The sequence below is a fragment of the Bubalus bubalis genome, chromosome 3 (genome assembly GCF_019923935.1).
Source record: "Bubalus bubalis isolate 160015118507 breed Murrah chromosome 3, NDDB_SH_1, whole genome shotgun sequence".
NCBI classification, from domain to species: domain Eukaryota; kingdom Metazoa; phylum Chordata; class Mammalia; order Artiodactyla; family Bovidae; genus Bubalus; species Bubalus bubalis.
In genome coordinates this window covers 151695643-151717645 of record NC_059159.1, presented here as the reverse complement: position 1 = coordinate 151717645, position 22003 = coordinate 151695643, and the positions used below count along the sequence as shown (strand labels likewise).

At 46.5% G+C, this 22003-nt stretch overlaps 1 protein-coding gene across 1 annotated transcript in view; it reads right to left on the bottom strand.

Moving 5' to 3' along the window:
- Nucleotides 1–14497, bottom strand: part of LOC102413820 (NUT family member 2G) — a 35100-nt gene extending 20603 nt beyond the window's left edge. Inside the window, 4 exon segments of the mRNA XM_045164722.1 lie at nucleotides 8592–8740; nucleotides 12828–12888; nucleotides 14179–14384; nucleotides 14448–14497. Of these exon segments, the coding sequence (XP_045020657.1) occupies nucleotides 8592–8740; nucleotides 12828–12888; nucleotides 14179–14384; nucleotides 14448–14497 (466 nt within the window).
- Between the last annotated feature and the right edge of the window lie 7506 nt (nucleotides 14498–22003).

The following is a 22003-nucleotide window of genomic DNA, read 5'->3' as shown; positions in this document are numbered from 1 at the left end:
CAGTGGGAAGCTCATCTCAGTTTCATGTTTCTCTGATAGGATAAAGTGACTTTTTTTTTTTTTTTTAATATTCCACAGCAAGCTGCAAAGTCATCAGATGGAGCCATGTGATCAGTGTGGCCACCAGCTGACCCCATAGTCACATTCTGCCTCCCTTGCATCCTCCTAAGAATTTCTGAACCTTCTTAATGGTGAGTCTTCTGGCCTTTTCTCCCTCATTGTGAATCCTCCTGCCAACAAAACATGCTGTGAACTTTAATAAAAGGATAACTCAACTGTAACTGGAGTCTGGAAGGCCTGTAGAGGGAGCTACCATTTCCTGTCACTCATCATCAAATACCCTAGCAGGAAGAGGTCATTACTGATCCCAGCAGGAAGACTGATACATTGCAATCCCAAACAGGAAGTGCAGCTACATTACTACCCCAGCTGGAGGAGGGAAGATTTCCTTTTTGGCCAACAACAAACTCAGCTAATAGAAAATTTTGCCATCAGAAGCCACTTTTCCCCACTGGAACTTTCATCGCTTCCTTTCCTTGTCCTACCTTTCTTATTTTAAGAGCATTCCATGATGTGAAGCCCCTTGGAGTATCTCCTTGTCTTCCACAAGATGCCGTCTGATTCATGAATCATTTACTAGAGTCAGTATGTTACAAATTCAGAGTAAATCTTCAAATTTACTCAGTTAAATATTGTTTTTTTAATGTATTAGTGGTGGTGATGGAATGATATCTGGGGACAAGGAGAAACAGGTGTGATGTCTAGAAATCCTTTGAATTCACTGTCTTTCTTGCCATTCCTGGAGGTTGTTGGTAAGCTCCTCTTGGTTTGAGCTCCATTCTCTTTGCATCTGTGTTCCCAGTCTGATGGCTTTCCTTTACAGAGCAGGTCAGCTTGGCTGGTAGGGGATTCTTCCTAAGGCCAAACCCCTAGCCTTTCAGATCAAAATTGGCAGGCACAGTAATATCTCTTGGTTATTGCCAATCTATTTTTGAGTAGTAAATCCTAGCCCCTAATTCTGTTCCCTGGGAACTGCTGACAATTTAGTCTGTACTTTCCCATCTGTTTGTAATCAGCATTGGCCCCCAGATTCCATGCTGGGAACTATTGGTGACAGCCATAGTTCTCCTTTTTGTTTGGAATTAGTTTGTAGTCCCAATTTCTTGGAATTTGCTAGTTTGACCATTTCCCCCATTCCAACATTCCCTGGGAATTGGTGGTGGTGCAGGCCAGGCCTTCTTTAGGCCGAGACATAGTAGCATCTCTTGGTTACTGCTGATATATTAAGGCCCAGGTGTATTTGCCTTGTTTCGGGTTGACAAAGGCTAGCTAAGGAAACGGGAGCCTTTATCGAAATTCATTATGCTACCTTCTGGCATACTTGCTTATTTTATATTTAAGAACTGTAGTCCTGGAGGCTGTAGAGACCTAGAAGGACGGCAAAATTTTAGTGATATTGGTCTAGAATTACAGTGGCCATTGTGGGGAGTGTTCCAATCAGACAAGATTGTTCATTTAAGGAAAACACTAGAGCAAGGGATCCCATTTGAACAGGGAGAAGGAGATGCCTACTTTAATGGGTATGTGAAAACTTACAAGCCTTCAAGATTCCAAAATATCTTCATTTAAAAACTCAGTACAAAAAGCTAATGAAAAATTAAAGAGATAAAGTTACCTGAAACAGAAGATCATAGGACAGCTATGATTGTAGACTCAAGTCCTACTATTCCACCATATCCTTTTCCAATCCCTGGTGGCTCAGATGGTAAAGAATCTGCCTGCAATGTGGGAGACCTGGGTTCAATCCCTGGGTCAGACAGGTCCCCTGGAGAAGGCAATGGCAACCCACTCCACTATTCTTGCCTAGGAGAATCCCATGGACAGAGGAGCCTGGTGGGATACAGTCCATGGTGTCACAAAGAGTCAGACATGACTGAGTGACTGACTTAATGTTTTATTAACTTTTTGACTGAACTACTTTTCTATTCCAAAGAGAATATTCAACAATTGCTATTTAAAATTAAAACTAACTGAGGTTGCAGGCAAACCTCCTCAGATATCTTCTCTCCCTTGATTAAAGACTGAACTGAGAGCTCTAGGCAAAGAATTCTCTAAACCTAAGGAGGAACCCCAAAAGTTTTTGAAGAGTTTAGAGTCATTTTTAGGGCCAAATTGCTAGATCTTTCTCAGCTTGTACACATGTTGGTCCTCTCCCCCTCACTCCATGGCCAGACTCACTTCCTGTGGCTGCAAGTAACACTCCCTAATAGAGGGAGCGTTATCTTGGAGAGCAGGGGTCCAGGTTCTTCCTGTAGCTCTCCCATACTTGAAACAATAAGCATGGTGTACCCAGATTAGAACTGCAGTATGTAAGGAAGAAAGTTCAGGCCCTCTTCTCTGGGAACAGCCCAGAAACCTAACCAGAAAGGCCGTTTCTGAATAGCTCACAAGTCTCTTTGTACCCTCCCTGACTACTACCATGGGCTTCCCTAGTGGCTCAAATGGTAAAGAATCTGCCTGCAATGCAGGAGACCTGGGTTCAATTCCTGGGTTGGGAAGATCCCCTGGAGAAGGAAATGACAACCCTCTCTAGTATTCTTGCCTGGAGAATCCCATGGACAGAGGAGCCTGGCGGGCTACAGTCCATGGGGTTGCAAAGAGTTGGACATGACTGAGGTACTAACATTTTCACTTTCCACTACTACCTGCAGAGCTAGGTAGATCAAGCACCCTTAGTTCAGTTGCTAACTGGATATCTTCTAATACCCTGCGTGTTTATGATGGAGCTATGTGTTTCCTGTCTATTTCCTCCACATACTGTAAATCTATAAGAGCGGTCTTTGCCGTGTTCATTGATGCCTGATGAATAATTGAATGAAGAAATGATGATGGTTGTCATAGTTTGGATTTTTTGGAAAACAGAATCAGAGAAAGAGTTTAGGGAACAGGATATTTACTAAGCAACACCTGTGAGGAGTAGAAACAGAAAGGATTGGGCAGAGGGGCTGTTGAACAGTGACTCAAACTCCAAAACATCTTCCCCCTACCCCATGGGACCTGAGGAGCCAGACTGTCTCTTCAGAGAGGTGGTCAGTTGGAAGGAGTGGGCCAGGCATTTCTAACTCTGCCTCCATCAGTCCATCAGATATGAACTTTCCTGGAAGGGGAATGACTGCTAGGCAAGGCAGCTCTCTAGTTCAGCAGTCCCTGAAGGAACTGGGAGCTGACACTGCCTCCCAACTATACTCTCATCAATTCAGGACACAAGGCCTTCCCTGAAGAGAAATCCAGGTGGCCCATGTCCATGTCACCAAATTCATCCCTTTTACAGCTTGCAGCTGTTTCTTTACAGGGATTCTGAGTGTGGTTGTGTCTTTGCTGCTGCTGCTGCTGCTGCTGCTAAGTCGCTTCAGTCATGTTTGACTCTGTACGACCCCATAGACGGCAGCCCACCAGGCTCCCCCATCCCTGGGATTCTCCAGGCAAGAGTACTGGAGTGGGTTGCCATTGCATTCTCTGGTTGTGTCTTTAGGGTGGTGGAAATTGTGTGTGTGTGTCGGGGCTGTGTTTATGTGTATAAACATGGTTTGTATGTGTGAAGTCAGGGAGTGCGGAGGGTTGTGCTTATGTTTGAGGGAAGTTGGAATGGCCCCTTGTATGTTGGGGTGAGGTGTGTTCGCAGGGCGATATCTGGTGTGTTACATTAAGAATATGTAGATTGTGACCTGCTGAGTGAGGAGGCACAAGCCCTACAAGGAACTGGCAGGCAGCTCCCTCAGCACCCAAGCTCCCATGTTCAGGAAATGAAAGCCCTAAGTGTTGTTTTGATTGAAGGCATAGTTTCAGTACATACACACAAAGGAAGTAAAGTCACAAGAGTTATTAGTGTTAGACCCTGGAACTGGGGGATAGTGGGGGTGGGTTGGGCAAGGAGCTTTGAAAGGCAATCCTCTGCCCAGGTTATGAGCCAGCAAGAGGTAGAAAGCAGGGTAGCATGCATCTATTAATTATTAGGTGTTTGGGGTGGAGGTCACTAAACTTTGGTGGGCTCAACTGTAAGTGGCTACTTTAAAAGGTGTCCCAGGAAAAGTAAAACTGAACTTGGAGCAAGAATTCTAAGTTCAGGGTGTAAAAAAGGTTATGAGACTCAGCACATACCTTGGTTTTCCAAAACTCAAAGGCATAGCAGAGAGCAGCTTGACAATCGTAGCAACCATCTCACACTCAAGCAGCAAGTGTTATATACAGTAAGCAAGCAAGGAGGCCTTGGTGTAGATGTATAGCTAGCTCTGCAAAATGCTACTTGAAGTGGTCATCAGCAGGGTATTTAGATAAGCAAACATTCAGTTCAGCAACTAAGTCCCAGTGCTTGTGTCCCTTGATGTCATCTTGGCTATAGTGGAAGGTTGTGGAGGCAGCATTCAGGATGAAGTTGTGTCCAGTCATGTCATGGGCTGGGGTGTTATAGCATGAATCCTCATGTCCCAATCCATCCATGTTGTCTTCTCTCAGACTGTTATGTCCTGTACTTTTGTGGGCTATAGCATTGCATCTCCAGTGTTGTCTCAGATGAAGGAAGCCATCTCAGAGGCTCCCAACATAGTGGCTCTGCCAGGGAGCCGCTGAGGAGGGGAACTGAGTGGCCAAGGGGTCTAATAGGGCCCTGATAAGGGTATGCTTGCACTGTCGGGAGTCAACATCAGGATGCATGTATCTTTTCAGGTTAGAGTTTTCATCTTTTCTAGGTATGTGCCCAGGAGTGGGATTGCTGGATCATATGGTTACTCTATTTTGGATTATTAAGGAACTTTCATACTGTTCTCTATAGTGGCTGCAACAATTTACATTCCCTGCCAATAGTGTAGGAGGGTTCCCTTTTCTTCATACCTTCTCCAGTATTTATTATTTACAGACTTTTTGTTGGTAACCATTCTGACCAGTGTGAAGTGATTGAAGCTCTGATTTGCATTTCTCTAATAATTAAAGATGAGATGGCTGGATGGCATCACCTACTCGATGGACATGAGTTTGAGTGAACTCCAGGAGTTGGTGATGGACAGGGAGGCCTGGAGTGCTGCAATTCATGGGGTCGCAAAGAGTCGGACATGACTGAGCGACTGAACTGAACTGAACTGAATAATTAGTTGTGTTGAGCATATTTTCACGTGCCTGTTGGTCATCTGTATGTCTTCTTTGGAGAAATGTCCATTTAGGTCCTCTGCTCATTTTTTGATTTGGTTGCTTTTTTTTGATACTGAGCTATATAAGCTGTTTGTATATTTTGAAAATTAAGCCCTTGTTGGTTGTATCATTTCGAGATATTTTCTCCCAACTATAGATTGTCTTTGCATTTTGTTTATAGTTTCCTTTGTTGTGCAAAATCTTGTGATTTTGATTAGGTCCCATTTGTTTTATTTTTGCTTTTATCTCTTATGCCTAGGAGAATGACCTGAGAAAATATTGCTACAATTATGTCAAAGAATGTTTTGCTTATATTCCCTTATAGAAGTTTTATGGTTTCATGTCTTATATTTAAGGCTTTAGGACATTTTGAGTTTACTTTTGTGTATGTTGTGAGGGAGTGTCCGTTGATTTGCTTGTGACTGTCCAACTTTTCCAGTACCAGTTGTGGAAGAGATGGTCTTTGGTCCATTGCATATTCTTGCCTCTTCTGTCAAAGATTAATTGACTGTGGGAATGTGGGGTTATTTCTGGGCTCTCCATTCTGTTCTGTTGATCCGTATGTCTATTTTTCTGCCAATATTGCACTCTTTCGATTAATGTAGCTTTGTAGTATTGTCTGAAGTGTGGGAGCATTATGCCTCTAGCTTTGTTCTTTTTCTGAGTCTTTTGTGGGTCCGTATAAATTTTAGGATTATTTATTTTTGTTGTCTATTTGCTAAGTCCTGTCCAGCCCATCAGGCTCCTCTGTCCATGGGATTTCCCAGGTAAGAATATTGGAGTGGGTTGCCATTTCCTTCTCCAGGGGATCTTCCCAATCCAGGAGTCAAACCTGCATCTCCTGCATTGTTAGGCAGATTCTTTACCACTGAGCCACCATGGAAGCCCAGGATTAGTCACTGCAGTTCTGTGGGGAAAAAAAAAAAAATATCATGGGTAATTTGATAGGGATTGCATTAAATCTGCAGATTGTTTTGGATAGCATTACCATTTCAACAATATTAATTCTTCTAACCACAGAGCATAGGATATCTTTCCATTTCCTTGAATAATCTTCATTTGCCTTTGTCAGTGTTTTTATAGTTCTCAGTGTGTAAATCTTTCATGTCCTTGTCAGGTTGATTCCTAGGCATTTTATTTTTTTTGACATAATTTTAAACAGAAATTTTTTTTTTTACTTTCTCTAATATTTCATTATTAGTGTAAAGAAATCCAGCAGATTTCTGTATATTAATCTTGTATCCTGCTACCTTGCTGAATTCATTTATCAATTCTAATTGTTTTTGTGTGAAGGCTTTAGGGTTTTCTATAGAGTATTATGTCATCTGTACATGACAGTTTTATCTCTTCCCTTCCAAAATGGATACCTTTTATTTTTATTTTTTTGTCTGATATCTGTGGATAAGATTTTTAATACTATGTTGAATAGAAGTAGTGTAGTAGGCATCCTTGACTTGTTCCAGAATTTAGTGGGAAAGCTTTCAGCTTTTCACCATTGAGTATTATGTTGGCTGGGCGTTTGTCATAAATAACTTTTATTATGCTGAGATATGTTCCCTCTATATCCACTTTGGTGAGAATTTGTGTCATGAATGGATGTTGAATTTTATCAAATGCTTTTTATGCATCTGTTTAAATGATCATGTGATTTTTGTTATTTGTTGTGATGTAACAGATTAAATGTTTTGCATATATTGAGCCATCCTTATGACCCTGAGATTTATCAAACTTGATTATGGTATATGATCTTTTTTAAGTGTCATTGGACTTGGTTTGCTAGTATTTTGTTGAGCATTCTTGCATCTATATTCATAAAAGACATTGGCCTGCAATTTTCTCTTTTGGTAGCATCTTTGTCTGGTTTTAGTATCAAGATGATGGTAGCTTCAGAGAATGACTTTGGGAGTCTTTCCTTACCATGTCAGGTTTAGCCTGTTCGTAATGGTACTATTTCTGTTTTAGCCCAGAGGCATTTGTGGCCATGCTGGGTCACTCTTAGGAGGAATCCCTTATCCATGATATAATAGGGATGTGAGTTTGCCAGAGAATAATCTTCATCCCATGAGGGCTTCTGTTTGTAACAAAGCCCACTAAGTGACCAGGATTTGATGTGCTAGGGGAATGTAGTAGGTGTGGAGAGTAGCTGTTTGGTCTCGAAGCCCACAGGCGTCTAGGAGGAGCTATGTTAAGTCCAAAGTCCATGCTGATCAGTCATGTTCAACCCAGAAGGAGCAGTTGAGGGGAAGGGCTTCATTAATTTTTTTTTCAGATACATTTTATTAAATCAGACCAATCACCCAATTTAAAAATTTACATGTGTGATAGCAACCCAGGTTGCACATTCAGGGACTTCTCAGGTGGCACTAGTGGTAAAGAACCTGCCTGCTAATGCAGGAGACATCATGTTGTACGTTAGCTCCTCAGATCTTATTCCTTCATTTTGTTTCTCATTTTATAATGAAAAATTTGTATCCATTTACCAACCTGTTCTCATTTCCCCCACAACCAGCTGCAGACAACAATTTCTACTCTGTTCTATGATTCCTTTTTTTTCTTTTAGATTCCACATGTAAGTGATACTGTCAGGCTTATTTCAGTTAGCATAATGTTCTCCAAGTTCATTCAGTGTTCTTGAAAATGTCAGGGTTAACTTTTGTTAAGGCTGAATATCTCATTTTGTATGTTATGTATGTGTGTGTATCACCTTTCTTTATCCATTTATCTACCACAAACAGGAAGTTTCTTTCTGTACCATTATTTTGTGATTAATGTTTCAGAGAACATAGAAAAGCACTGATAACTTTTTCAGATCAAAATGTTTGTTTCTTTTTGCTAAATGACCAGAAGTGAAATTGCTGGATCACATAGTATTCTAATTTTATTTTTTGAAGCATCTCCACAGTGTTTTAAATATTAGTTGTACCAATTTACATTCCGAACACCCATGCACAAGGTTTGTTAACGTCAGACTACCATGAAGGCCCTGTCAGTGAGTGGATACTCAGATTCTAAGGAACGCCTGTGAGGTCTGTGTGGCAGGTCTCAGAGACAGATTTGAGAGGTCACTGGGAGTTGACTCGTATGGGTCTGTGAGAGGCCCTTGTGTGGGGTCAGTGTGGCTCTGTGCCAGGCCTCTGTGAGGGGCTAGTCGGGTTCCTATGGGAGATCAGTGTGGGTTTGTCTGAGGTCTCTGTGTGGGGTCACTTTTTATCTGTGGGAGATCCCTGTGTGGGACACTGTGTCTCCATGTGGAGACACACAGTGGGGGGCCCTACATTGGTGTCCTTTCTGCACTTTAGGGCAGGAGAAGGGCATAGGGACTTTTCCCCTCTTGGTTTCTTGCTTTTCTGTCAATATCCCTTCTGTGTCACTCCTCCAGACAGGAGACGATGGGGCGCCCCAGCACTCACCTCTTGGTGCCCCTAAGAGAACCAAGCAGCAGCCAGGCTCAAGGTCCCCACTCTGTGCCCCACTCTTCTGAGTTCTGGAGGCCACTCTGTGCCCTGAGCCCCCACTGCTGGGCCCACGCTGGACGATGGGGACCAGAGGAGGGACCAGGCTGCAGGGAGAAACCGCAGCACAAGCAGGCCCATGCCGCTGCCCTCCCCTCCCAGGTCCTGGTCCTACAAGTTGGGGTTCTGACACGTTGATAGTAGCTGACACTTGCTGTGACGCCAGCATAGTCCCTGGGCCTGGTGAGTCCCACATGTTCCCTAAGAGTCTCCTTGGATCACAGACCATGAGTCTGTCCCAAGCTCCCTGTCCTGTGAAAGCTTCCCTGCTCAGAGATTCCGCTGTCTCTGGGAGCCTGGCCCTCTGTGGAGAGCTCTAGGTGTTCTCTCTCTGTCTGGGCTCTGGGAGCTGGAGTAGGGGGAGACTCTGGGGTGGGGCCACCAGGAGCCACCAGGCCTCTAACTTCTTTCCTCTGGGTCTGTAGACAGTGGTGGGACGCCAGGGATCCCTCGGTCACTGCACCATCTATGGACACCTCTGCCACCTGCCTCCTTCCCGTGCATCTCACCCTAGGGGCACAGCATCACACAGTGACACCCCTGCTTCGTCCCCAGGGGAGGTGGGCACTGTGAACAGGGCTGTCCTCTCCTCTCGGGCAGGGTGGACCAGCCCTTGGGGGCCTCCATGCTTTACACTGCACACTCTCAGAGCTGGGAATGTGCTCCTCATCCTCGCCTCTGCTCCAGAGCATGAGAAAGGCAGAGGGAGGGTGGTGCTCCTGGTTCATCTCATTCCAGTTCCGTCTGGGAGAGGAGGGACTTCCAGGGCAGCGTCATCTATCCCACCGTGACACAAGGACAAGGTTTCTCCCACTTCTCACTCGGGGCCAGCACTGCCCCCAAGCTCCCGTCCTTATTCTGACATGAGAAGTTCTCTCTGACACCTTCTGAACCTGAGGGGAATTTCAGCCTCTGCAACCCAACCCCCACCCACAGCCACACAAGTTCAAACTAGAGAGAGAGCAGGAGAGGACTGAGCTGGATCCTGAGAAGGAGTGGTTTTTAGGTTTAGTTCACCTTGGCATGTCCTGAATGCTGTTGCTTGTTTCCGTAATGCTGGGAATTGTGGAAACTGGGGTGCAATGAGGGAATTGGGGTGAGGGTGAGTATCCACACTGGGGTCACCCTCCCTATGTGTCCCTGTCCAATCTGGAAGACAAAGCAGGCACCTGAGAAGGGTGAACCCTGACCCCTTCCCTTCCCCTCAGCAGGGTGCAGAGAGGCCACCATTGTTCATGAGAAAAAACATTTATTTCAGGAAACAGTAAACTTTGTGGTAGGAAGAAGCCATTAGCACACAGAGGATGTGCTAACATGAGAGAAAAAAGGTTTTAGCTACGTGGCATACTATGCATTTTTTTCTTGGAGATGAGTTTTTCTACCAGGAAAGCTGTGACAGGCATGTTCTGATTGACCAAAAGAGGTTTATTTCTGAAAGAGGCAGTACCTTGGACAGTGGAGAGGATGGCCTGGGACACTTGTCACTCTTGATCCATGATGAAGGTTCTGCCTGGTGGGGGTGGGAAGGTCCACCTGCTGTCCATGGGACTGGTCCACTTACTCTTTCTAGGGCAGCCATGACCCATGGTGTAGCTTGGTCCTCCCGGCATGTATATTGCCTCACTCTTAACTTGGTAGAGAGAAACCTGTGGTAGTAGTAACGCAGAACTAATGGGGCCCAGAGTTTTCCTTTGAACCAGTTAAACCCGGAGGCACGAGGTCCACAGTGAAGTGCCACCTTCTTCCTTAGGATCCGTCCAACAGCTGTCCCAAGAGCCTGGACCTCAGCAGTCCTGCTCTCGAGCAGGCCTGGTTGGCCCTCCATACTGCCAGCCCTTTTATGCTGTCCTAGTTTGGGCCTCCTATGAGTCTCCTGGCAGTGGGGACAAACGTCTTGCTCAGGCTCTTATATTTGGGCTGTTGTCTTGGGGCCTGCTGCCGGCCGTGCCTACTCCCTCCACTCAAGGTCATGGAGCTTCTGGGAATTGGATGAGTCTCCACAGGACAAGGGCTGGAAGCCAGACAGAGATTCCTGAGAAACCAAGATGTCTGGGGCAATGAAAACATCTGAGTAACAGTCTGAGAAACGTCTTGGTGGAGCCATCTTGAAGGAGCAAGTAGTGACGCAGCCTTGAGCCTGTTTCTACCGGTCTCTGAACCCTTGGAACTCAGGCTTGCAACACCGGGCCTCAAAGTGTAGATCTTCTGGACTTGAGGCTGTGGACTCTGTTCAATGAGGGGCTTTTATGGGCCTTCGGGACCATGATCTCCTCAGATCCATATTGCAGATTTGGAATTTAATCAGCACACTAGGTTTGAAAGTACTTTTCCAAGCAGGGTCCCCCTCCATGACCTCTTGGACCCTGGAAGATTGGGACCATGTGTCGAGGTCTATGACTGTCATGATAAAGCAGGTGTCTGGGGAGGCCTGCCCCCCAGCTTCTTCCTGTGGTTCACTCCTAGCCAATGCCGGACTTGGACTGGGCTCCAGGCTGCCTTTGTCAGTCCTCACAACAGACTCATGTCACAGATTCTGCCCACAGAGTTGTATGAGGGGGCCTGTGAAGGTGGCTTGTCTTCCTGTCCAGTCAGAGGGACCTCTGAGGGCCTATGGATGTCACCAGGTGGGGTCCTCCCAGGGGCCCTGAGGTTTCTTCACTCACCTGTGAGGGGGCAGGAAAGAGACTCTTCAGAGGGGAAACTTCCCTTGTTGTTATCACTTTCTCTCCCAGATGAGCCTGGAGGGGCTTTTCCAAGATCTTGGTTAACTGGGATTTTGAGTGGTCCCCAGAATCACAGGTGACTTTCAAGGTGGACTCGAGCCTTTTTCACCTTTAAGCCAAGTATGAACTTGAGTAACTCTAGAGGTACACCCCACCTGTACCCTCACCTGTGTGTGCTTAAGTTGCTTCAGTTATGTCTGACTCTTTGTGACCCCATGGACTGTAGCCTGCCAGACTCTTCTGTCTATGAGGATTCTCCAAGGAAGAATACTGGAGTGGGTTGCTATTTCCTCCTCGAGGGGATCTTTTTGGCCCAGGGATTGAACCCGTGTCTTGTGTCTCCTGCGTTGACAGGTGGGTTCTTCACCACTAGCGCCACCTGGAAAGATCACTTGAAACCTTATTCTATGTGCTTCCAACTCTTGTTGAATATAAGGATTTGAGGACAAGAGATTCATGGGAGGTGTTCATGGAGGTTTCCCCACCCTGAAAGGAGTCTGGATTTTCTGTTTCCTCATGAACGTTTGAGTCTCCAGGAACGTCTAATATATGGATTTCAGCAAGCCTCCTACAGTGGACATTCTACAGGGATCCGACCCTCTGGATCTCTTGTGCCTTCCTGCCCATAAGAACTCCTGAGACTTCTTCTGGATGCTTTCTGCCTGGACACAGCTCTGTTTCTGACTCAGGGTGACAACTAGACAGGTCTGAAATGGCACAGCTTGAAACACAAGTCCTGAGATGGCTGGTCTCCATGGGGAGTGTGGAGATGAGCTGCATGGAATGGTACCCAGTGGGAGTGCCATGGAGTCACCCTAAGTAAGACTCAGCATGGAGTCTCATCAGTGGAGCATAGTGGGGAAAGGAAAGAGCAAGTGGGCAGGATGAAAGGCTGTCCAGGGGAAGGAAAGTCTCTGGTGTTGGAGAGGCACTCAGGGATTAACGTGATTGAACAGAAATGGAGGTCCCTGAGCCTGGAGAATGGGTGGAGGCCCGAGTTAGAGGCTTCATGGTCAGAGGAGCTGGGGATATGGTGGGAGGAGCCTCTTCCCTCATGGCTGATGGGCTCTGGTAGATGCTGCTTTACACTCTTGCAAGGGGGGACTTGACAAGAGTTGATGAAAGCTGCCTTTCTGAAGGAACCTCCCCAGGTGGCCGCAAGAGACATGAGGAACAAGCTGCAACCAGGAGCCTCCAGTGCCAGGAGGGCTGGGCAGCCCAGGCTGGGGTGGGCACCTGCAGCACAGCCCTCCCTGGCCCCCATGATGACTTTACAATGCTCCTGCTGTCCTTACCCCAGGACTTTATCAATACCCCACCCTCAGGGCTCTCCCTCCCAGCTCAGCCCCATGTGGCCTGTATAGGATCTGGGAAGAAGAACAACCCGGGAGAGAAGGGGAAGATTCTTTACCTTTGCAGAGGTGAAGTCAGGTCCCAGATCTCTTCCAGCTCTTCCTGGTAGTGTCTACAAGCTAGAAATCAGCAGACTGGGTCATGGTGGTGAAGGCAGGGGTCTAGGGGTCTTACAGGAGGTTAAGTGCAGTGTCCCTTTAAGGGGACACCACTGGGAGATTGGCGCCCAAGGACACATGATCCCTGACAGTGATGGTGAAGTTGATGAAAGGGTTTATCATTTACAAAGTGCTTCCATATCCATTACCCTTTGCTGTCCTTACAACCCTGATATGGAGGAGAGTGGGCAGGGGTCACATTGCTGATGAATCTTAGCAGAGTTAAACACCTTGTCTCTTTTTATGCAGAGTAATATTCCATTGTATATAAGTACCACATCTTCTTTATCCATTCATCTGTTCATGAACACCGTTGTTTCCATGACCTGGCTATAGTAAACAGTGTTGCAATGAACACTGGGGTACTTGTGTCTTTTTTGAATTATGCTTTTCTTAGGTTACTGTCCAGTAGTGGTATTCCTGAGTCACGTGGTAGTTCTATTTTTAGTTTTTTAAGGTACCTCCATGCTGTTCTCCGGGAGAAGGCAATGGCACCCTACTCCAGTACTCTTGCCTGGAAAATCCCATGGACGGAGGAGCCTGGTGGGTTACAGTCCATGGGGTCGCTACGAGTTGGACATGACTGAGCGACTTCACTTTCACTTTTTACTTTCATGCATTGGAGAAGGAAATGGCAACCCACTCTAGTGTTCTTGCCTGGAGAATCCCAGGGATGAGGGAGCCTGGTGGGCTGCCATCTATGGGGCCGCACAGAGTCAGACACGACTGAAGCAGCTTAGCATGCTGTTCTCCGAAGTGGCTGTATCACTTTACGTTCCCACCAACACTGCAAAAGTTTCCCTTTTTTCCCACACTTTCTTCTTCACTTATTATTTGTAGATTTTTTGATGATGGCCAGTCTAGAAAAAATGTTACAGATGAATCTAGTTCCAGGGCAGGGGTACAGATGCAGAACTAGAGAATGAGCCATGTGGACACAGAGGGTGGTGAAGGGGAGGGTGGGGTGAATTGGGAGATTAGGTTTGATGTAAATACACTGCCATGTGCAGAATAGATAGACAGTGGGGACCTGCACAGAGCACAGAGAGCTCAGTTCAATACTCTGTGGTGACTTAGGTGGGTGTGATGGGGATGGAGTGGGAGAGAGGTCCAAGTGGGAGGGTCTGTATGTATATATACAGCTGATTCACTTCATTGTACAGCAGAAACTAACACAACATTGTAAAGCAATCATACTCCAATTAAAAAACAACTGCAACAATTTGTCCATAGTTGGACCTGGAGTCCCACCTCCCAATCCAGGTGCTATCGGTTCAATGCTGCCCACAGGCTCCTGCTCGCCACACCCTTTTCCAGGCCCCTCGTGGCTTCCTTCTCCATGTGGAATCTCAGAAGTATCTGTGTTCTGCTCTTCATCCCAGGAGTCTCCCTGAGGCTTCTGGTTCCTGAGTGACAGGTACTGCCACTGGCCTCTTCGGAGTCCATGGACCTGGGCCCTCAGGGTGGGGAGAGGTGGGGGCTAAAGCTTGGGGCACACAGGGTTGAATGGCAGAACTCACCTTTCAAAGCTGCTTCTTTTCCTGCTCCTCCTTCTTCCCTTCAGCTGCATCTGGTGCTGAGAAAAAAATGAGGACCTGGGACCAAGTCTCACTCTCCCCTCTCGAGACAAGCATCACTCAGAGGCCATACATGATATGACTTCCTACGTTTTACTAACAGCTCTGTGGGTTTTCCTTCCTTTCACTCATTTTTAAAGAAGATAAAAGTGTTTTGTTTTCCTTCTTTGAAGAACATAAAGGATTTTTAGTGTGAGATTCACCCTGAATTTCTTTTGCCACTGTTCCTCTGCTCAAGAAACACACACATTCTCAGACCTGTGGGTGAATCCGAGCTCCATCTGGTAGGTCTCTGCTTCCTGAGACCAGGCCCTCCTCCAGCCCCTGCTCTGAGGCTCTGGGGGCCTCAGCAGTGCCCTCAGATTAGTCCTGATCTGAAATACCTGGTCAGGTCTGGTGAACAGATGATCAAGGGCCTCTCCTCTGGCTGAGAGTGAACTTAGTATCCAGTCCTCAGACTCTGGTCACTATACTGGGGACTAGTCCTAGAGCCCTCTGCTACAGCTGGTCAACTGGTCTGAGAACTTTGGATAGAAATCCTAGTGTTCACTGTATCCCCTGCCCAGCCTGGTTTGTCCCTAGAGGGATGATGTTCTGTTCTTCCTTGAGAATAGTTATCGTGTTCTTTTCCATCCCAGGAGTCTCCCTAGTTGATTCAGAAAATGGAAATACATATGTAAAATAGATGGCCAATGGGAATTTGCTGTATGGCTCAGGAAACTCAAACAGGGGCTCTGTATCAACCTAGACGGATGGGATGGGGAGGGAGATGGGAGGGATGTTTACAAGGGAGGAGATATATGTATACCCATGGCTGATTCATGTTGAGGTTTGAGAGAAAATAGCAAAATTCTGTAAAGCAATTAATCGTCAATAAAAAATAAATAAATTTTTAAAAAAAGAAAATGGAAATAATAATAGACAAGAAGAGGGAATCATGTGCTTGTGAGTCTGGGCCAAGGGTTCCTTACCCTCCTGATCAATCATTAATCACCTCCAAAGTAGAACTGGAGTTCAGCCAAGTATCAAAAGTGCTTTTCAGAAAACAGAGAGGATTCTCCAACATCTAAATCACACTGCTGCCCTCAGGCAGTTAAGCACAGGGTGTGCACTGGGGACTAAAGTCTGAGATCCCCATCATAGAGCTGTGGTCTGGTCACAATGGGCTCCTGAAGTGGGGAGGGAGTACTGGAGGATGGGGCTGGACCACTGCCCCTCTCTAACCATCCAGACCCACAGCTCCATTCATCTTCCTTCTCTGAGCCTTCCCATCCTACCTTTTCATCCTGTTAGAGACACACAAGTCAAGTTTCAATTAATCCCACTTGGAACTCAGACAATACTTGATTCCTTTGAGATTTCCACTTGAGCCCCGTCAGTTGCTCTGAAAAATCTGGAGTTGTCCCTGTAGTTTTGGTTAATCCCAGGAATTTTTATTCCCACTATGCCCTTGACTGTAATTCCAAGTTTCCCACATAGTATGTGTATGCCTTGCCTCAACCCAGGCACAGAACTTAAATTTGTCTCATACTTAGCCATGTGAATTTTGAAAACATTAAAGAAAAATTTTTAACTTTATGTTAATCTTAACTGTATTCAGCTACAGGGACTGAAACAATTATTTGAAATTTACAAAGTTATGAAGTATAAAACAAGTTGAAATAGTTAAACCTTACAAATAAATATAAGTAACACTGATATATTTTATATATAAAAGTTTTAACAGAGTAAATCTTAAATCTTAAGAGTTCTCATCACACAAAAAGTTTTTTGTTTCTCTAGTTATATGTAACACACGAGGTGAGAATGTTCACTAAACTTTTATCATAATCATTTCATGATGTATGTAAGTCTAATCACCTTAAACTTATACAGTGCTGTATGTCTATTATATCCCAATAAAACTGGAAGAAAAAAAAAAAGAAACATAAGTAGATATACTAAAAAAGGAGAACAAAGGGCATTGTGTCTGGAAACTTTAGAATAATAATTAAAACAAGCAAAATATTTGGGCAGAGATATCTATGGTAAATTATCTAAAATGTCTAGTGTTTAATAGTAAGTTATAAGACATAAAAAGAAGCAGGAAAATGTGTTCATACTAGGGTGGAAATAAATTAGTAAAAATTGTCTTTAAGTAGTCTCATATATTTTTCAAACTTAGAATTCAAAGCACTTATTTAAGTATGATTAAAGAACCCAAATTGGTCTCCTCCAGCTTATCCCTCTAATTGACTCCAATCATGTTACGTCTCTGGACAAAGCTTGGGCACAGGTCTATGTCCTAGCTTCAGTGGCTGCTGCTGAGGGGTGGGTCCTTGGATTACCTGGCTCAGATAGCCACCAGGGTTTGCATTCACTGGTCCCATAGGACAGTAGCAAACAAAGAAGTAGTTTTCACTGGCTGTCCTCCTGGGACTCAGGAGCAGAGGGAGCAAACAGATACACATCTTTTAGTCTTTTCCTGAAAAGGGTCTATTTGCGTATTTTAAAAGTCACTGCAAGTATCAAGTTTCCAATTTAGCATCCTTCTATGGGCTGAATCAGAGCCTCCCCAAAATTCCAAGAGCCTGTGTCCTACCCTTTGCCCTGTTCCTCAAGCCTACTTGAAGTTGCTAGTATCTCTTACAAGAAGCTTGTACACGTATCCCTCAGCTTTTGCGGCTACTGCCCACGTCACAGGCCACTGGATTTTTTGACAGCGCATGGGGTTTGCTTTCATAAGTCCCACAGAACCGGAGCAAAGGAAGTAGTAGTTCTGAATGGGCACAGGACAGCCCCTCCTTCTTCCTCACAACTATACAAGCACAGAAGGAACAGGCAAAAATGTCAGTCTTTCAGTATATCACTGGAAGGGGCTTAACTGCATACTTTGCCAGCTTCCAATCAGCCTACCTCCAGGTCCTGACATGATCCTCCCCTTGGGACCGCTGATGGGCCCTTGAACATCCTCAATGACTGAGAAGTACCATGGACAAAGAGTGTGGCTTAAACAGTCAAAGATTTGAGAGGCAATCAAGAACCCAGGGTGAGCTGATTAATAAGTTTCATCTTCTGTGTGAAACCACTCTGTCAAGACTGGGAAAGGTGGCTGTCTTTTCTAATGTTTAAAACCAACAGACAGTGAAGGAAATCAAAGAAACAAAGGACTGTGTTCCAAACAAAAAGGTAAGGTAAGAGGGTTCAAGCTAACGCAGTAGAAGGATGTGTGTTCATCTCCCCTTGTGAGAGCCTTCCAGCATGGATCAAGAGTTAACAAGTGTCCCAGGCGATCCACTATCTAAGGCACTGTTTCCTTCAGAAATACACCTCTTCTGGTCAATCAGAACATGCTTGTCACAGATTTCCTGGTAGGAAAAGTCTTCTCCAAGAAAAAAGAAATTGCATATCGTGCAGAGAAAAACTTTTTCTTTCATGTTAACACATCTTCTGTGTCCTAATGACTTCTTCCTACCACAAATTTTATTGTTTCCTGAAAGAAATGTTTTTTCTCATGAGAATTGGTGGTCTGTACCCTGCTGGGGGGAAGGGACAGGATCAGGGTCCACTCTTCCCAGGTGTCTGCTTTGTTTCCCAGATGGGACGGGGCCATGGAGGGAGGGTGTGACCCCGGCGTGGATGCTCACCGCCACCCCGTTTCCTCACTGCACCTTCAGTTTCCATGATCGAAGCATTGCAGAAACAAGCGACAGCATTCAGTACATGTCAAAGTGAACTAAACCTAAAGACCTCCCACTTTTTAGGATCCAACTCAGTCCTCTCTACCTCCCTCTCTACCTTAAGCTTGTGGGGCTATAGAGCAGAGGGGTTTGCAGAGGCTGAAATTCCCCTCAGACCCCAGAAAGTGTCAGAGACAAGTTTACATGTCAGAATAAGGAGGGGAGTTTAGGGGCAGTGCTAGCCCCAAGTCCAGAGGTGGGAGAAACCTCATCCCCACATCTTGGTGGGATTAGATGACACTGTCCTGGAAGCCCCTTCTCTCCCTGATGAAGCTGAATGGAGATGAACCAGGAGCATCACCCTCCCTCTGCCTTCCTCATGCTCTGGAGCAGAGGCGACAATGAGGACCACCTTCCCAGCTCTGAGGATGTGTGGTGTGGAGCATGGAGGCCCCTGAGGGCCCATCCACCCCGGCCCTAGAGGAGAGGGCAGCCCTGCTCACAGCACCCACCTCCCCTGGGGAAGGAGCAGGGGTGTCACTGCGTGTGCAGTCCCCTCACTGCCTGAGGGTGGGACGCTGTGCCCCTAGGATGGGATGCAGGGAAAAGAGGCAGAGGTGTCCGTAGAAGGTGCAGTGACCAAGGAGCCCCTGGCGTCCCACCACCATCTACAGGCCCAGAGGAAAGAAGTTAGGGGTCCAGTGCTTTCTGGTGGCTCCACCCCAGAGTCTCCCCCTACTCCAGCTCCCAGAGCCCAGACAGAGTGGGGCTACCTGGAGCTCCTCCACAGAGGGCCAGGCTCCCAGAGACAGCGGCGCCTCTGAGAATGGAAACTTCACTTTTCCACAGTGTAAATAATCAGCTTTCACAGGATGGGAAGCTCAGGACAGACTCATGGTCCGTGACCTCTACCTACATGTGTGGCCCAAGGAGGCTCCCAGAGCACAGGCAGGACTTAACAGGCCCAGGGACTGTGCAGGGGTCATAGCAAGTCTCACTTGCCCCCAGCCTTGCTGACCTGAGCTTGGGGCAGGGGAGGGGAGAGACTAGCAGACCGGATGTGTCACCCAGTGGGGGGAGGTGACCTGTGGGCAACAAGTATGCTGTCAGCTTTCCTCCCTGGACCCATCCACAGGGGAAAGTGGGGAGACAGGAGCAGTTCTCTGGGGCAGCTTGGGGCCCTGTGTCACAGTCACTCCCACAGTGGAGAGACCTGCTCCAGGAGGGGCCCCGATCCAGGCGACAGGAAGAATAGTCCTGCCGCACGGCTGTCAGGACTCCCACAAGTGGGACCAGGATCAGGGTTGCAGGGGCAGCGGGCGCAGGCCTGCTTGTGCTGTGTTTCTTCCCTGGAGACAGGTGCCCTCTGGGTCCCATCCTCTGGGGTGAGCATAGAACTCGGGGCTAATCCAGGGCTGAGGGACGAGCTGGGGCCCAGGACAGACAGTGACCTCTGGAGTTCAGCAGAAGGGAGCACAGAGAGCTGAGACCCTGAGGCCGGCTGCCACCTGGTTCTCTCAGCGGCACCAAGAGGTGAGTATAAGGGTTGGGGGAGGTAGACCCCCTAGGCATGTATCCAGAGGAATGAACCAGAACGGACACAAGAAACAAGAAGCAGCAAGTCTCTGTGTCCTTCTGCCGCGAGGGGCAGAAAGACCAGCAATAGAGGTCTCCCCACTAAGAGTCCCCACACTGACCCACACCGACCCCACACATGGACCTCTCACACCCACTCTGAGAAATCCCAGAGACCTCTCTCTCTGAGACCTCCCCAACACACCTCACTGGTGTTCTTTAGGATCTGAGTATCCCCCCACTGATAGGTTCTTCATGGTTGGTCTGATGTTAGTTAACGAACTGCAGCATGGGAGAAAGACCAGTGGCCGTGTCCCGAACTGCCCCCTACCCCTTGTCCAAAACTCTTAAGACATCCACACATTGTCAGCATGTCCCCAGATGGGTTTCTCTGCTTGGAGAAATGCTCCTGCTTTCTTGTACTTTTGCAAACATTGCCTCTGAACAGAAGAATTATAACTTTCCACGTGCAGACTTGCAAATGTCTTTCCTCCACAGGTCTTCATTACCTTGAGCTCTGCCACATTGCTTCAGTTGAGTTCAGTTCAGTTGCTCAGTTGTGTCCGACTCTTTGTGATCCCATGAATCGCAGCACGCCAGGCCTCCCTGTCCATCACCAACTCCCGGAGTCCACCCAAACTCATGTCCATCGAGTTGGTGATGCCATCCAGCCATCTCATCCTCTGTCGTCCCCTTCTCCTCCTGTCCCCAATCCTTCCCAGCATCAGGGTCTTTTCCAATGAGTCAACTGTTTGCATGAGGCGGCCAAAGTATTGGAGTTTCAGCTTTAGCATCAATCCTTCCAGTGAACACCCAAGACTGATCTCCTTTAGGATGGACTGGTTGGATCTTCTTGCAGTCAAGAGTCTTCTCCAGCACTACAGTTTAAAAGCATCAATTCTTCAGCGCTCATTGCTTAGAGAATCACAAATTTTAAACATCAGTAAAATGCTGCCAGTCTGTTGTTTCACGTCCGGTTCTAACTGTTGCTTCCTGACCTGCGTATAGGTTTCTCAAGAGGCAGGTCAGGTGGTCTGGTATTCCCATCTCTTTCAGAATTTTCCACAGTTTATTGTGACCCACACAGTCAAAGGCTTTGGCAAAGTCAATAAAGCAGAAATAGATGTTTTTCTGGAACTCTCGTCCTTTTTCCATGATCCAGCGGATGTTGGCAATATATGCAGAGTGCATCATGAGAAACGCTGGGCTGGAAGAAGCACAAGCTAGAATCCAGATTGCTGGGAGAAATATCAATAACCTCAGATATGCGGATGACACCACCCTTATGGCAGAAAGTGAAGAGGAACCCTCTTGATGAAAGTGAAAGAAGAGAGTGAAAAAGTTGGCTTAAAGCTCAACATTCAGAAAACTAAGATCATGGCATCTGGTCCCATCACTTCATGAGAAATAGATGGGGAAACAGTGTCAGACTTTATTTTTTTGGGCTCCAAAATCACTGCAGATGGTGATTGCAGCCATGAAATTAAAAGACGCTTACTTCTTGGAAGGAAAGTTATGACCAAACTAGATAGCATATTGAAAAGCAGAGACATTACTTTGCCAACAAAGGTCTGTCTAGTCAAGGCTATGGTTTTTCCAGTGGTCATGTATGGATGCGAGAGTTGGACTGTGAAGAAAGCTGAGCACCGAAGAATTGATGCTTTTGAACTGTGGTGTTGGAGAAGACTCTTGAGAGTCCCTTGGACTGCAAGGAGATCCAACCAGTCCATTCGAAAGGAGATCAGTCCTGGGTGTTCTTTGGAAGGACTGATGCTAAAGCTGAAACTCCAATACTTTGGCCACCTCATGCGAAGAGTTGACTCATTGGAAAAGACTCTGATGCTGGGAGGGATTGGGGGCAGGAGGAGAAGGGAACAACAGAGGATGAGATGGCTGGATGGCATCACCAACTCTATAGACATGAGTCTGAGTGAACTCCGGGAGTTGGTGATGGACAGGAAGGCCTGGTGTGCTGCAATTCATGGGGTTGCAAAGAGTCGGGCACAACTGAGCGACTGAACTGAACTGAACTGAACTGAAAATACTGCCAAACTCTAATGAGAGAAAGTATAAAAATTTCTCCCATTTTAGTTATCTTCCAGTCAGATGGTGTCAATATCATATTAATTTCCTTGTGGACAAGATGAGAACTCAAGATGTCAGGTTTCTTTACTCTGAAAACAAAGTAACAAATGGGCTCAAGGAATAAACCAGCAAAAAGGCATGTGGAGTCTCCCCGACCTCCCAGGGGGCTGTGCAGCTAAC